This window comes from Centroberyx affinis, unplaced genomic scaffold, assembly GCF_046629955.1.
Source record: "Centroberyx affinis isolate AG114_WGS23_722 - 3 ecotype Tasmania unplaced genomic scaffold, CSIRO-AGI_Caff_v1 ptg003619l_1, whole genome shotgun sequence".
NCBI classification, from domain to species: Eukaryota; Metazoa; Chordata; class Actinopteri; order Beryciformes; family Berycidae; genus Centroberyx; species Centroberyx affinis.
Genome location: NW_027281533.1, coordinates 86718 through 100316, shown reverse-complemented (window position 1 = coordinate 100316; position 13599 = coordinate 86718). Strand labels below are relative to the sequence as shown.

The 13599-nt window shown below is 43.8% G+C and overlaps 1 protein-coding gene across 1 annotated transcript; it reads left to right on the top strand.

The window, feature by feature from the left end:
• Positions 1–4186: 4186 nt before the first annotated feature.
• On the top strand, positions 4187–6376 carry LOC139661790 (diencephalon/mesencephalon homeobox protein 1-A-like). Its single transcript, XM_071540355.1, has 4 exons — positions 4187–4340; positions 4537–4715; positions 4984–5443; positions 5961–6376. The coding sequence occupies exons 1-4, from the start codon at positions 4187–4189 to the stop codon at positions 6374–6376; spliced, it is 1209 nt and encodes a 402-aa protein (XP_071396456.1).
• The last annotated feature ends 7223 nt before the right edge of the window (positions 6377–13599 follow it).

Sequence of the window (13599 nt, the reverse complement as noted above, 5' to 3'; positions counted from 1 at the left end):
CCCTCTCTCTCTCTCTCTCTCTCTCTCTCTCTCTCTCTCTCTCTCGGAGAAAATTCAACAAAATATGCAAGCTTTACATTAAAAGGCTACTTTTCGCTGCCCTTAATTCCAGCCTAAACGGTTTTTCTCCGGGAGAAGAAATCTTTTCTAAAAACCTTGAAGAAGAGAGGGGCATTATTGTTTTAATCCTCTTACCAGCAGTCATTTTAAGACATTTTTTTGGAGGGTGAAATGGCGTCTTGTCTCCCCAATCCTAACCTAAATCCCTCGGGGCCGGGAGCTGCTGGAGGCAGCAGCCCGGCCCGCATCTCTCCATCTCAGCTGCTTTCCCACCAAACACTGAGACCAAGTCAGGAAGCAAATAAAATTAAAGCTCGGAATTAGTGGTTTAACCTGTAAGTCACTGTGCTCAAGTCACTGTAGGAGAGCGGCAGGCCATTAGGCTACTTCTTATTTGCATATCATTTAATTAAGACTTCCATGATAGGCTACGTTTATTTTTGCTTATTTAAAGCAGTGTTGAACAGCCTTGATGTTTCCCTTTGGAGAGCTGACATTGCTTAGAAACAGGAAGATGGACTAAAGCGAATGATGGCATCTCTGAAGACGAGTTTTCAATCGTTTTAAATGTATATGTTTACTACTAAAATCTGGGCATTTTAGTGTTTATCAAGAGAATATCATCATTGTTCACAGCAATTTTAAGTGACTGGTGTTAAAAGTAGGCTACACTAGGCCTATCTATGAATTAAAGATGAATCGAGTTTTCTGATGTAGGAATTTAAACTTTTTTCATTAATTTGCACTTTAAACATAAATGTAAAAATCCAAGCTACATATAAAAGCGGTGTGTTTGCCCTTTGACCTTGCCTCCAGTTCCCATAGAGCAACACAAAGTGGATCTTGGGATATGAAGGCCTTTGGCAAAAATAATGTTGTCTGCTTTACCTGGCACGAAATTGAGTATATCTCAAAATATAATTTTTTTTCTAAATATTCAGCTTTGATTCAGTTTTGAAGCATTAAGACTACTTGCTGTTTGGGTGTATTATTTTTTTATTTTTTTCCAGCCTATCTGTCTGTGTCCTCCATAAGTGCAAAAACATAAACATCATCATCATCATCATCATCATCATCATATAGGCTACAACAAGAACAACATCATCATCACATACAACAAGAACAACAACAATAATCATAGTAATAGTCTGCCTAATAATAATAATACTAATAATAATGATAATAGGCCTAAGAGAACCGTTCTGCCAAAGAAACACTTTAAAACAGACCTTGCTTGCATAGAGTAAAATATAAAAATGGCATTTAATAGAAAACAGAAACAACATCAACAACAGCAGAATCGGTAGCGCGGATGCAGAAATAATCTATGAAGGGTATTGGGAAAGAGGGGGACGGAGGGAGGGAGGTGGGGCGCTGGTGGAGGAAGAAAGCGATGTGATTGGCACAGAAAAGGAGCGCGTGAGATCCCGGTGACCCCACCCGGAGCGCTTTAAAGGCCGATAGATGGCAGCTCAGCATCCTCCCACATCCACAGACACAGACACATCCACAGCGAGGCGAGGCGAGACGCGGCGAGACGCGGACTGACGGACCGGGATACTGCGAGGAGCTCGGGGTGAAAACGGTGTACCGGTGAAATGAACAACAGCACCCGGAATTTAGAAAGGAAGATATAAAATAAAAAAGGAAGATTTTCAGCCTCTGTGGTCGCGCGGGCTGTGGAGATATTTCACTTCAGATCTACAAAGAGAGCAGAGAGAGGTAAGAACTTTTACTGAATGGAAGTTGGACCAAACCGTGTTCAGTTTCCCAAACTACTTCTATACTTATTCAACACTAATTAAGCAACCTGCTCGCCTAATTTTCCTCATTGTATGAAGTTTATTTTTTGTATTTGTTTTGTAGTTTTGTAACCACGTTATCTTCAAAACTCTCCGGGGCAAAAATGTCATCACTTTGCATCGCGGTTCCCAATGTAGGGTCCGGGAACCACCAGGGGTCCAGTTATAGCTCAATGTGATTTTTATTTCACTCCTGTAGAAGTTAGCAGAATAAGAAAATGTGCAAGAATGACTGTTGTCATCTCCTCACCTATAGTAGTTATATAATTTTGTATTAAGTCATATCTAATATTATAAATTATATCAAATGGAGGCCCGTGATCTAATATCTATTAGGAGATCATTAACATAAAAACGTTTGAGAGCCGCTGGTCTGGGTAATAAGGCTTTTATGGCAAGTTTTTTTTTGTTAGTTTTTTTTTTAAATTTTACATTCATTTGTTTAATTTGACTTTAGGTTAATTATCCCTTATGCGTTTGCTATCACTGGTAAGTTTGTGAGCTGAAGTGATGCCATGCATGGTGGAGCTCCGGCCCCAAGGCAATCTGCAGTCCATGCTGTATTACTCATAAATCCACGGCAATTAGCATAATTAGGCTTAATTCAGAACCTGAGGCTATCTGACTTTGTCCTGAAAGAAAGGCATATGCTGAATTTTATAAGCTGCAGATTTACAATGAAACAGATTAAATAAATACAGCCAGAGGGCGCCTTTCATAAAATAATAAAAATTAAAGAGTCACATAAAAAAACAATTGTTATTACATTATATTTTTATCACACACACACACACACACACACACACACACACACACACACACACACACACACACACTAGCCCACCACCTTTCACGTGTCAGGCCTGATGATAAATTAATAGCCTTGTATAGTTGAAACCTATTTGCACCTACATTAGACAGGAGCCCAACTGGGATCTCCATGCATATTTCACTGAAGACTTATCATACATCTCCGCCACGATCAGCCTGCAGGCGTCTGAAACTGACCTGGGACCCGCCACAGATTGAAATAAACGGCCCCCACTCGACTCAAACTCTCAGGGAGCAGAGTACATTTTTTTTTTCTCCCCTCTGTCAAAGATGATTCAGCCTGCAGGAGTTTAGCAGCGTTTCCCCGCGGCAGAGAGCGCAACGTAAATGCAAATAAAGGAGGATATTTCCCATTAAAAAATATTCATACTGAAGATTCTAGGTCATGAAATATGAAATAAAATTGCTAGTTGTGGCATTTTTGCAAAAATGTCTTAGTTCAAGCTTATTCTTGCATGATTATTCTTTTTTTTTCTTCAAGGTATTTACAGCGGCAAACATTGCACAATAATTAATACTATTTTCTACCTTATTAAAAAAAAGTGAATTATCATTATTATTATTAGGCTATAATTATCATTTTCAGACTATGAGCTTTTATTATGTGCATTCATAATACACCAGTCTCTACAGTCAATGAAGGAATTGCACACCGCAATTCCTCAATTTAACCAAACCATTTTTATCATAAAGCTATTTAACATTAGGTTATGTTCCCTAATACAAGCACATTCTTGTAAATAAAAACAATAAAAAAGAAAATAACAATGCCGGTAAATTAAAATTGTTTTTTCAAAGTAGGCTATAGGCTATGTTTTGTGCTACACATTTTTAATTAAATAGAATGTTAAATTTTATGTTAGTTACTCTACCAAAATTGAGAAATCATTTATAGGATCGGTTTCATTTTCTGCACACTCGTTTTACAATTAAGCCATTATAGGAAGACTGCCAGGCCTAAAACCGTTGTAAAATTGTTCCTTGTAGTCATAGTGAATTCATACAACTAATAGAGCCATCATCAGCTGTGCAGACAGCTTTAAATACATGATAACTATGAGTATCCCATTAATAGCTTCAAACCAAGGTAATTATTTAATCATTTCTGACCGCTTTAGAGCCGCCAATTCCCCAGTGATGTGGACAAACCCTCCGTGGGGAAAGACGTTGTCTAATTCCTCAAACGCACATTATTTTTTCGTTTTGCCAAAACACATAGACTTTATCAGCTGAATTTGTGAATTTGTCATGATTCACAAATTAGGATTAGTTATTAATTATCTGACTCAATAAGGTAAAATGAAGAAAATGACAATGAAGCAGTGATATTTTGCCTTTAATAGCCCTTCTGTTTCACCTGTTGCGATTTCCATTGAAACTGAGTATTTTCCACTGGTTTTTCAGCTGCAATTTCATGACTAGAAAACATACAGTTAGCATATTTATTAACAAGGTTTGTCTGACTTTCCCCCCCTCTGCAGACAGCGCCAGTCATGCAGCACTACGGGGTGAACGGCTACTCTCTCCACGCCATGAACTCACTGAGCGCCATGTACAACCTTCACCAGCAGGCGGCGCAACAGGCCCAGCATGCACCTGACTACAGGCCTTCAGTACATGCACTCACACTTGCAGAGAGACTGGCTGGTAAGAATCAGTTGCTCATTTTGCCATTCAGTTTCTGTTTCTCCTCCAATGTCTCTTATGAGCAACAGTTGCTTAGCTCAAGAAGTGTATTATAATGTGAACTTCAGCATCGGTTGATCAGTACCAAGGCCTTCTGACCCGTCCCTTCAATTAAACTGGTCATGTTTCTTGTTTCTCAACGGCTGCACATTTCAAGACATTATCCTTGAGGCCCGGTATGGCTCCCAGCACCGAAAGCAGCGGCGCAGTCGGACAGCCTTCACCGCCCAGCAGCTGGAGGCCCTGGAGAAAACCTTCCAGAAGACCCACTACCCCGACGTGGTGATGCGCGAACGCCTGGCCATGTGCACCAACCTGCCTGAGGCACGCGTACAGGTAAAACAAACCCTCATAATGAATGCATCCAGAGCAAGTGAAAATCCCTCATGATGAATTTAACCTGTGTAATCTACTGTTTGCCTGTTGCGCTCATTGTAAGTCACTCAGATAAATAGCTAAAAGGTGAATGTAAATGTAATCTCATATGATTAGAGGAGCTAATGGATAGACAAGGTGTTGGAAAAAAGCAAAGACTCACTTGGTTGGTCAATTTCAGTACATGACCCAAAATCTGATGTAATAACATTTACAATCCTCCTGCCAGGTTTGGTTCAAGAACCGCCGGGCCAAGTTCCGTAAGAAGCAGCGCAGCCTGCAGAAGGAGCAGCTCCAGAAGCAGAAGGAGGCGTCAGCAACCACAGACGGCTCCCAGGACGACACCAAGACCGACCCCTCCACCACCACCACCTCCACCTCCACCACCACCAGCCTGGTCCCCGAGGCCCGCACCCCTCCTCCGCCCTCCTCCTCCTCCTCCTCCCACTCAGACACAGAGAGGCTGGCGGCGGCGGCGCGGCCCCAGCCCGGGGAGATGAGCGTGGAAGTCAACGTCACCTCCCCCGAGCCCTCGGACAGCGAGTCAGCAGCGGAAGATAACGCTGACAGGGAGGAGGATGAGCTGAGGGGGGAGACGAGGGTGGACATGAGGGAGGAGGCGCAGGGGGAGGTGGGGGCGCAGCCGGGCAGCAGCTCCCCGTCCTGCAAACGCCTCAGTCCCACACCAGGTAGGAATATCTCACTGATGCAGCTTCTTTACCTTTTAACATCCCCTGACTAGAGGACAATCAAATCAAATCACATATATTTTTAAAGCCCTTTTTACAGAACAGGTTGGTCTATAAGTGCTTTACAGAGCAAACAAAAGACACATAATTCAATTAAAAGCAGGAGAAACACAAAAAAAATCATGATTCTAAGATAGGTCCGTGCGTATGTGTGTGTAAAAGTGAAAACCTGCACACTAAGAAAAAAAGCCACTTAAGATGGTCATCTAGACCGAAACGTTTGCACTTTTTTGCACAACATTAAAGGCTGAAACGATCTTGCAGTAAAAGTCGTCTGGATTCTCCAGCTTTTTAGTTAGTGTGCGGTTCGCATTTTCACCTTTTTGTTTGATGTCTCCCGGCCTACACACCTATCAATACATCAAACCTGACTGACTGCTGAGTTCTTCAAAGAGGTCTACTGTATGTGTGTGTAGAAACATCCTAAACACCCCCCTCCTCTCTCCCTGTCTGCCAGACTCTCCGCTCAGCTCCCCCTCCCTCCCCTCCTCCAGCAGCGTGACCGGCGGTCTGGCCCAGAGCAACTCCTACGCCTCGTCTCCCCTCAGCCTCTTCCGGTTGCAGGAGCAGTTTCGGCAGCACATGGCCGCCACCAACAACCTGGTGCACTACCCGTCCTTCGACATGAGCGCCCCGTCCTCGCTGCCCTACCTGGGCATGAACGTCAACATGCCGCCGCCGCTGGGCTCGCTGCCCTGCCAGTCCTACTACCAGTCGCTGTCCCAGGCCCAGCAGGTGTGGAACAGCCCGCTGCTGCAGGCGCCGGGCAGCCTGCCGGGAAGCCTCAACAGCAAGACCACCAGCATCGAGAACCTCCGTCTGCGGGCCAAGCAGCATGCGGCCTCCCTGGGTTTGGACACACTCCCCAACTGAACCTCCCCGGGCGGCTCCGGCTACATGGTCGCCCTCCACTCAGGGGCGTAGCTAGGAATTATGGGCCCCACGCACAGGAAGTGACTCTGGGCCCCCCCCCCCACCTTCCTCTCATCCTCACACCAATGTTATTCCATCTATGTCAACCCATCCACAACTCAAACACACCTCCACGCACATTAATTTACAGATCAATTATTGGACACAATTGAAATTATGGGTTTTGGGCGCTACCCAATCGGATGTCAAACATAGTTTCATCTGTTCAAAATCTGTCAAAGGAGGACAATTTTGTTTTAGTTTGCACAGCCAAATTTTATTCCTGCCTGTTCAAGTTCGTCTCAGATAACACAAAACAGTTGCAATATCATATTTTTTAGAGTTTTATTTGCAGATTTGCAGATTTCAACCAAACCCTGTTTCAAAACCAGAGCAGTGTGAAATAAAGGCATAAGATAGGCTATATATATAAATACACACTTGAGGACCACAAAAGGCATTTGAGTCCAGACACTTTAGGGGCCCTTCCCCCTCAGCTTGGGGCCCTGGGTAGTCAGTACCCCTATTCCCCGCACAATACGGCGCCCCAGCCTCCACTTACTCACCTCATCGCCATCACAGGGGCATGCAGCTCGCCACTGGGAGCAAACCACAACATGAAGTATATCTCCACAATAGAACTGGATGGACCCAGCAGAATATAAGATCATAACAGGAACTCAAAGGACTTGATAAATGAAAAAAAACAACAACAAAAACAATCCCACCTGGACTGCAGCTGTGACTGAACAGTTCTGTTTGCCTATGGATCCTGCTTGTATGTGACTCCTCCTAGGCTAACAGCATAAGCCACTACTACCACCCTCGCGCTGTGATTTGAGCCACCTTGGTGAAGTCGGGGCCCAGGTCTTGAACTACAGAGCTCCTCTCTCTTATACTGCGACAGATATGACTAAGATATTCTCAAGTGTAATCCCACAAGAACTCCTGAACGTGAACTTTGCATGCACCCCTCTGAGCCATGGATTACAGCAGCTCCAGAAACAAATTTGTCATGCCGCTGGTAGTAGAGTGCAGTCACATCAAAATCTGATATCATAAGTATAGCTCAGATTGGCCAGTATAGTCCCAAATCAACAGCATTTTGGAGCTGACAGGTGGTTCTTCCTGTTTAAAGTTACCACACAGCTCAGCCTGCAAGAATCCATTCAGTATTGTAAATATCCCTCAGTGTTTGCCCTCATCTGCCTGGTTAGTGAGTAACTCCATGTCTCCTTTTGTGTGAAGGATTTAAGAGGAAAACATTCAAATCTATTTTTTTGAATTGCTACATTGTGGCTTCATGCAAAGGACCTACAGTAAAAAAAAATAAATGCAGAGAGAATCTGAGGGGGAGGCACAGCAACAAATGAACCCAGTCAGCATATTTTTGTTAATTTGGGTGCCGGACTGAACTCAACTAACAGAGTCACCACTTTTGCTGAACCTGTGGCTTATGCAGAAAGAAATCTGATGCACAGGCCGATGCTATGTATTATATCATTGTAGATCCAAGAACATGTATTTCTCAATTGTTTTACTTAAATGTGAGTAATTTATCTGTTTAATGCAAGGGAATAAACCACACATACGAATGACTTCTGTTTTCAGTGTCTTCAGTTGGGAGAGAGAATGCTAATATTTTGCCTTTATTCACTCAACTCACCTCAGGTAGTGTTTTCCAAATTAAACAGGGAACAACCCTGAAAATGGAGAGGAAAATCAACACGAGGGAAAGCAAACACCTGTTGCACAAAAATGAAAAAGAACGAACAAAGGTTACCCTTTCCTATGTGGAATTCATACATGTAGGTATTTTGTGATGAATGAAGGAAATAGACACTGTCTGTATGAATGTATGGCATCAAGAAAAATGAAGCTTTCATAGCAGTTAAGCATTTTCTTTGTGGCAGTTCACGTGTCTTCAGAGGTTTTTTGTGTGGATCTTTGGACCTTGGTCAGCTACCAGGTGATGCCTTATAGTCAGAGGGACACCAGACAACTGAACCAGGACTAATCACACAGCGGGACCCCCCACCCCACAAACCCCTTCACCCATCCACCACCCCACAGTGTGAAATCACAGCAGGGAGCCTGGCCTACAGCATAATACAACATATACAAACACATAGGCACCCAAACACACACACACACGCACAGGTCTTATAGAGCATCCAAAACCTTTTCTTTTTTTTTTTCAAAGTTTCCTGAGTGAGAGGAAGTTGGCAACAAGAAAGGGATTAGCTTCGGGTGTGCCGAATCCAGCTCCCCTTGGATGGCTGACAGCATTGAGTGGGATTGACAGAATACTGAAACATTAATAAACAGTTTTCATTTCCACACACATTTCTTTCAGTTCCCTTAAAATGAAAGTGCAGCTTTTGTTTATACATTGCACCGAAAGGAGACCTTGATGATCCATAAATAAGTTGGACGCAGGAGGAGGACCACCATCTTTAACGGTGATGTTTACACACTCCACACATACAGAGAGAGAGAGGGAGAGAGAGAGAGAGCCTGCCACTTGTTCACCCAATGCAGAGTAACTAATCCTAAATGAAATGACTGAAGCACAGTGTCAGACTCTAAAGAGTCCCCAATCCACCCCCCCACCCTTCTCTCTCTCTCTCTCGCTCTACTCCCCCCTCTTCCCCCACCCTGTCAGCCGAGGTTTGGCTGCACCGAAACAGAATGCTTTGCCATAAGAAGATTACCTTTGGTTGGGATATCGATGGATTAAGTAAGAATAGAATGAGATGAAATGGGACTGAAAGGGTTCCCGGAGTCAGCAAAGTTCAGACACCTGTTTTTCCTGGTTTTTCCCACTCCCTCACTCCACCACCAAGATCAGAAGTCTACTTATCACTTTCTAACTGGAGGGGAGGGGGAAGGTTACAGTGCATAAAAATAATTATGGGACTGGGAAGTCTTGTTTCTAATGTTTCTAATGCAATTGGGTTATTTTCATGCATGCTTTTTGGAATATGTGGTCAATTTGTCATGAATGCCTGGGTTTTGTGCGTTCTGGAGGACTGTATATTTGTATGTAAGTTAATGGGAATGCTCTGTGTGTGTGTGTGTGTGTGTGTGTGTGTATGAGAGAGAGTGTGTCTATGGCAGCTAAGCCGCTGAAGGTTTCCAGGAGCTCTTTGATGTGTATCTGGGCAATGCGCTATTAGAGGGATTTTCCTAGTTGACAGCTTGGAGAATGTGTGGAGGAATTGCGATGCCAGCGGGCTAAAAGAATGCTGGAAACAGGATTAGGATCATATTCTGGCAGCTCCTGTCACTTCATCAATGGGCTAAGGTTTCCTCAGTGACAGCCCTCCTTCTCTGCCCGGCTAAAACCTTTAGTGGGACCATAAAAGGGGTGAGAGAGGGGAAAAAACAATGATTGAATGGTGTGCTATGATTTCTGTGCCGGGCTTGCTCGGAGGGCTTTGTGTTGGGAGGTCTAAGGGGGAGGAGGGCGTCGATTCGGAGGGAGGGGTAGGTCGCGGGGATGAGAGAAAGGGGGCTTTTGGAGGGGAATGACTGTGGTCTTTCTTGGAAGTTTTACACCCAAATCCCATTGGGCAGAGCATGGGGAGGGTTTTTTTTTTTACACTGATGCTAGCGGACAGCGACGGCAGCACGGTGTCCCCCTGGGGAAGGCAGCAGCAGGTGGGACGGGAGGGAGAATACTGTTTCCTGAATCTTGTCTCCACGCAGAACCCAATTTGCCTGTATGGAGCCGGTAATGGGGTTACGCACCGCTTGTCTTCACCGTGTAGAGTGAGACCTCTTTCACCTGGTGATGGTGCATCTAATGTAAAGATAATGGCCTTTTTTGTATCCAGCCAGATGTGTGTATGTGTGTGTGTGTGTGTGGGGGGGGGGTGTCACAGGGCCTTGCAAGGCGTTGACAGTAGTCGTGTATGGTGATTAAGAAAAAGCTTGAAGCACCAGCTGTAGGGTCAAGCTTTAGCTCTGGTCCTTGGGGCTACAGACAATTAGTTTTTTACTGAGGAACTGACTTTGGATCAGCCTTTTTCTACATTTTTCGCCTTATTCAGGTGAAACATCCTAAGCTGAAATTTTGGATGCTGATATTTTGAGGGGATTTAGAGAGCGCGTCTTCTCTAGTATGGCCCCAGGTTGTGCTGTAGAATAGTTTCTCTTGACTGGGCTTATAGGGTGGTCTCACAAAACCTCATCCTGGACCGACTGCCTCCATATTGCCGCCGTGCAGCAGCACCAGCACCCCTTCCCCCAACAGTGTAACTCCACACTCTGCTCACCCATGTGAAACAATACTTTCACAATACCGCAGGAGTTTGATTGTTGGCGACAAGTTATATAATGCCAGGAATTACAGACTAGCATGCAAATGCTAAATCCTCCTCTCTTTCTCCTGAGAAGTGGATGAGACGGACTATATCTGCAGGCTTCACTCTGGCTCCCCAGCTTTGTGCTACAGAGACGCTCTCCTTTCTCCCCCTGACTTGGGTGATAATCCTGACACGCACTGTCTGCATTTTTTACTGTACGTGTTTAAGCGCATTTGCAGAGCATTTATCTCTCCAATGTAAACCAATTTGGCTATAAGGGCCGTGGGCCAAGCAAGGCGCCAGAGGGAAGAAAGGAAAACTCAAACCTAGCAGATGTGCAGGGAAGGGAAGATGGGAGAGCTGGGGAGGACGGGGGGTTGATGAACAACTGAATGCAGCAGAAAAGGGAAGCGGAACCGTATGGGAAAAAAGAGTGTCCCTTGTCCGGAGGGTAAGCTTTTGAAACTTGGGATAGGGGCCCTTAAAGCCGATATAACGTGGATCACTGAATTGTTGAGTCACAGAATCTGAGGAAATCATACGGAGCTCCCAGTTAATCCTGTCATAGTGAAATCGGTGGGCATACTTTGGGGATCCCAGCCCCTTCTGAAGAAATGTGGTGCCTGCTGTATTGACAGAGCCGCTGTTTGATACCGCCTATGCACCTGTATCAGCTGTCTGTTAATCTGCCTTCCCCTCCTCCCACTCGTCCTCCGCAGCACGCTGCCTCTGTTGGAGTAATGGCTGATGAAATGGACCAAAGACCTAAAAGCTGCCAATCTCTCTGCTTCTGATGTCTCCTGGAAGTGGCTCTTTGGTCGCAAAGGCTGAACTCGTCACTTTGATCATCTGAAAGGCAGGAGCCCCGCTGTGTCAAACATTACTACCTGCAATTCTATGGCGCTATAAAGACTGTGGGCTCCTTGGCCCCTGAAATGGGACATTAAGACAGAATCATCCTAGTTTAGTTGGGACAATATCAAGGTGTTTTATTTGTTGGCGCGCAAGCAGGGTCTGAATGTGTTTGGATGGCTTTTAAAGTACCTGATCTTATAGCCCGAGGTTCCTGTAAATGAGGTGTTTGCTGCTCTTATCAATGAGACGTTACATGAGATGAGCGGCCGGCCTGCGTGTGCTGTTAGATGGTTCAGGTGCATGATTACAATGTGCTGATCTTTGGCCAGACGCTCCCTGTATCAGTTTACTAACTTCTCAAACTCTTTTTCACTTATCACTTACTTTCTTTTTTGTGATATACTGTTATTGATTTTAATCTAGTATGCATAACAGCAAACATCACTCACTTCCTCATGTTGAATCCTGTATCAGTATTATTCCTAGCATCGTAATTACATCATGGCAGTCACATCTTTCTCATGTATACATTTTCACTGAACATACATTGGTTGCTGTCAGGCTAAAACATATCTCCAAAATGTCAACTTTTCAGGAACTAAAATAGTCTTGTCTTGATTGACTACTATGCAATTTTTTAGTTTATCCAATGGGGTTTGAAAGAGTTTCATAAGACCAAGAGTTGGAGAATATTTTCAACCCATAGAGGAACCATGAAATCCTTCAAATTAAGTTATAACATGAAAATGAATAACATTTGACTGTGCAAAAGTCTTAGGCACCCTAGATTTTTTTATATAAATGTTGTCCTAGATTCTTATTTACTTGTTTTCTGCATTAGTGTGTCAGTACACTGCTCTTTAAGGTATTCGATGTGTAGAAACTTTTCATTTCAGTATTTTTGAAAGCATCTTCGCTTTATGGATTTTTTTTTTTTACATGTGCCTAAGACTTTTGCACAGTACTGTATATGTGTTTTCTTTATTGTTCTGAAAGCTTTTACACATGTCAGTGGTGAAGGGACTTTTTCAGCTCCCTCTGATCATCCCTTTTTCTGATTTCTGTTCTAAGGATAAACGTGATTACACCGTGTTAAAGGCATAACACAAAACTTAATTAAAACACTCTTCGCTGCCATATTGCAATTGGTAAAAGCATTTAATGGGCCAATTTGAGAGCAGTGATTTTGCGTATGTGTGTGTGTGTGTCATTGCTACTGTCTCAGATCCTGAGGGATTTACGAACAATGTCAAGTTCCCTCTGAAGACCTGAGTCTCTTCACTGCCTCTTAAAGCTTAATGCTCCCTGACTGAGTGGCACAGCCAGAGCCAGACACTCTCTCTCTATGTGCCACAGATAATGCTAAGAACAACCTCTCAATTTCAGCTCTCCTCCTAGCCTAATGTGCCCTCCTTACTCTACCGCACACACCCACACACACTCACACACACAGGGCTATTTCCATTCAGTGAGACAGCAGCGAAAGCGTGGGTGATTGTAATGGAAAATACTAACATTGTCCCTAATGGCTTCCCATCCCAGGAGAGTTTTAAAACATATGTAAATTTATGTAAACCCAACAGAAACACATATTTACAATGTTACAGGGTAATCACAATATGAGGACATGGTGCGCTGGCCTTGTAGATGGAAGCGCCATGTGTCATTAGTCTCCTTTATCTCTTTTCTGTTTCCTGTTATGGCATCAACGCAGTAATCACTCACAATAAGAATGAAAATGATCTGCGCTCATCTGTGGCATAGTGATGGAGGGGGACAAGTGGAGGGTAAAGAAGGTGAAGATAGATATTTTTGTGCCGTTAGTTGATGTCTTGAAGACGCACCACATTGTGAAGATATTTTTACCAATATCTCAGGAAATATTCCATTAAACAGTACAAAGACATTCCCCTGGTTTCATTATGGTCAAAGAAGGTGAAGGGGATGGTCAATGTGAAAATGTATTTACTTTATAGGGTTGAAAAGCTGTAAAGGTCAAATCAAAAGCATAGCACATTA

Coding starts and splice junctions, on each gene's coding strand:
- LOC139661790 (XM_071540355.1), top strand. CDS start 4,187: ATGCAGCACTACGGGGTGAACGGCTACTCTCTCCACGCCATGAACTCA. Junction 4,341..4,536: donor ACTTGCAGAGAGACTGGCTG/GTAAGAATCAGT, acceptor GCACATTTCAAG/ACATTATCCTTGAGGCCCGG. Junction 4,716..4,983: donor TGCCTGAGGCACGCGTACAG/GTAAAACAAACC, acceptor TCCTCCTGCCAG/GTTTGGTTCAAGAACCGCCG.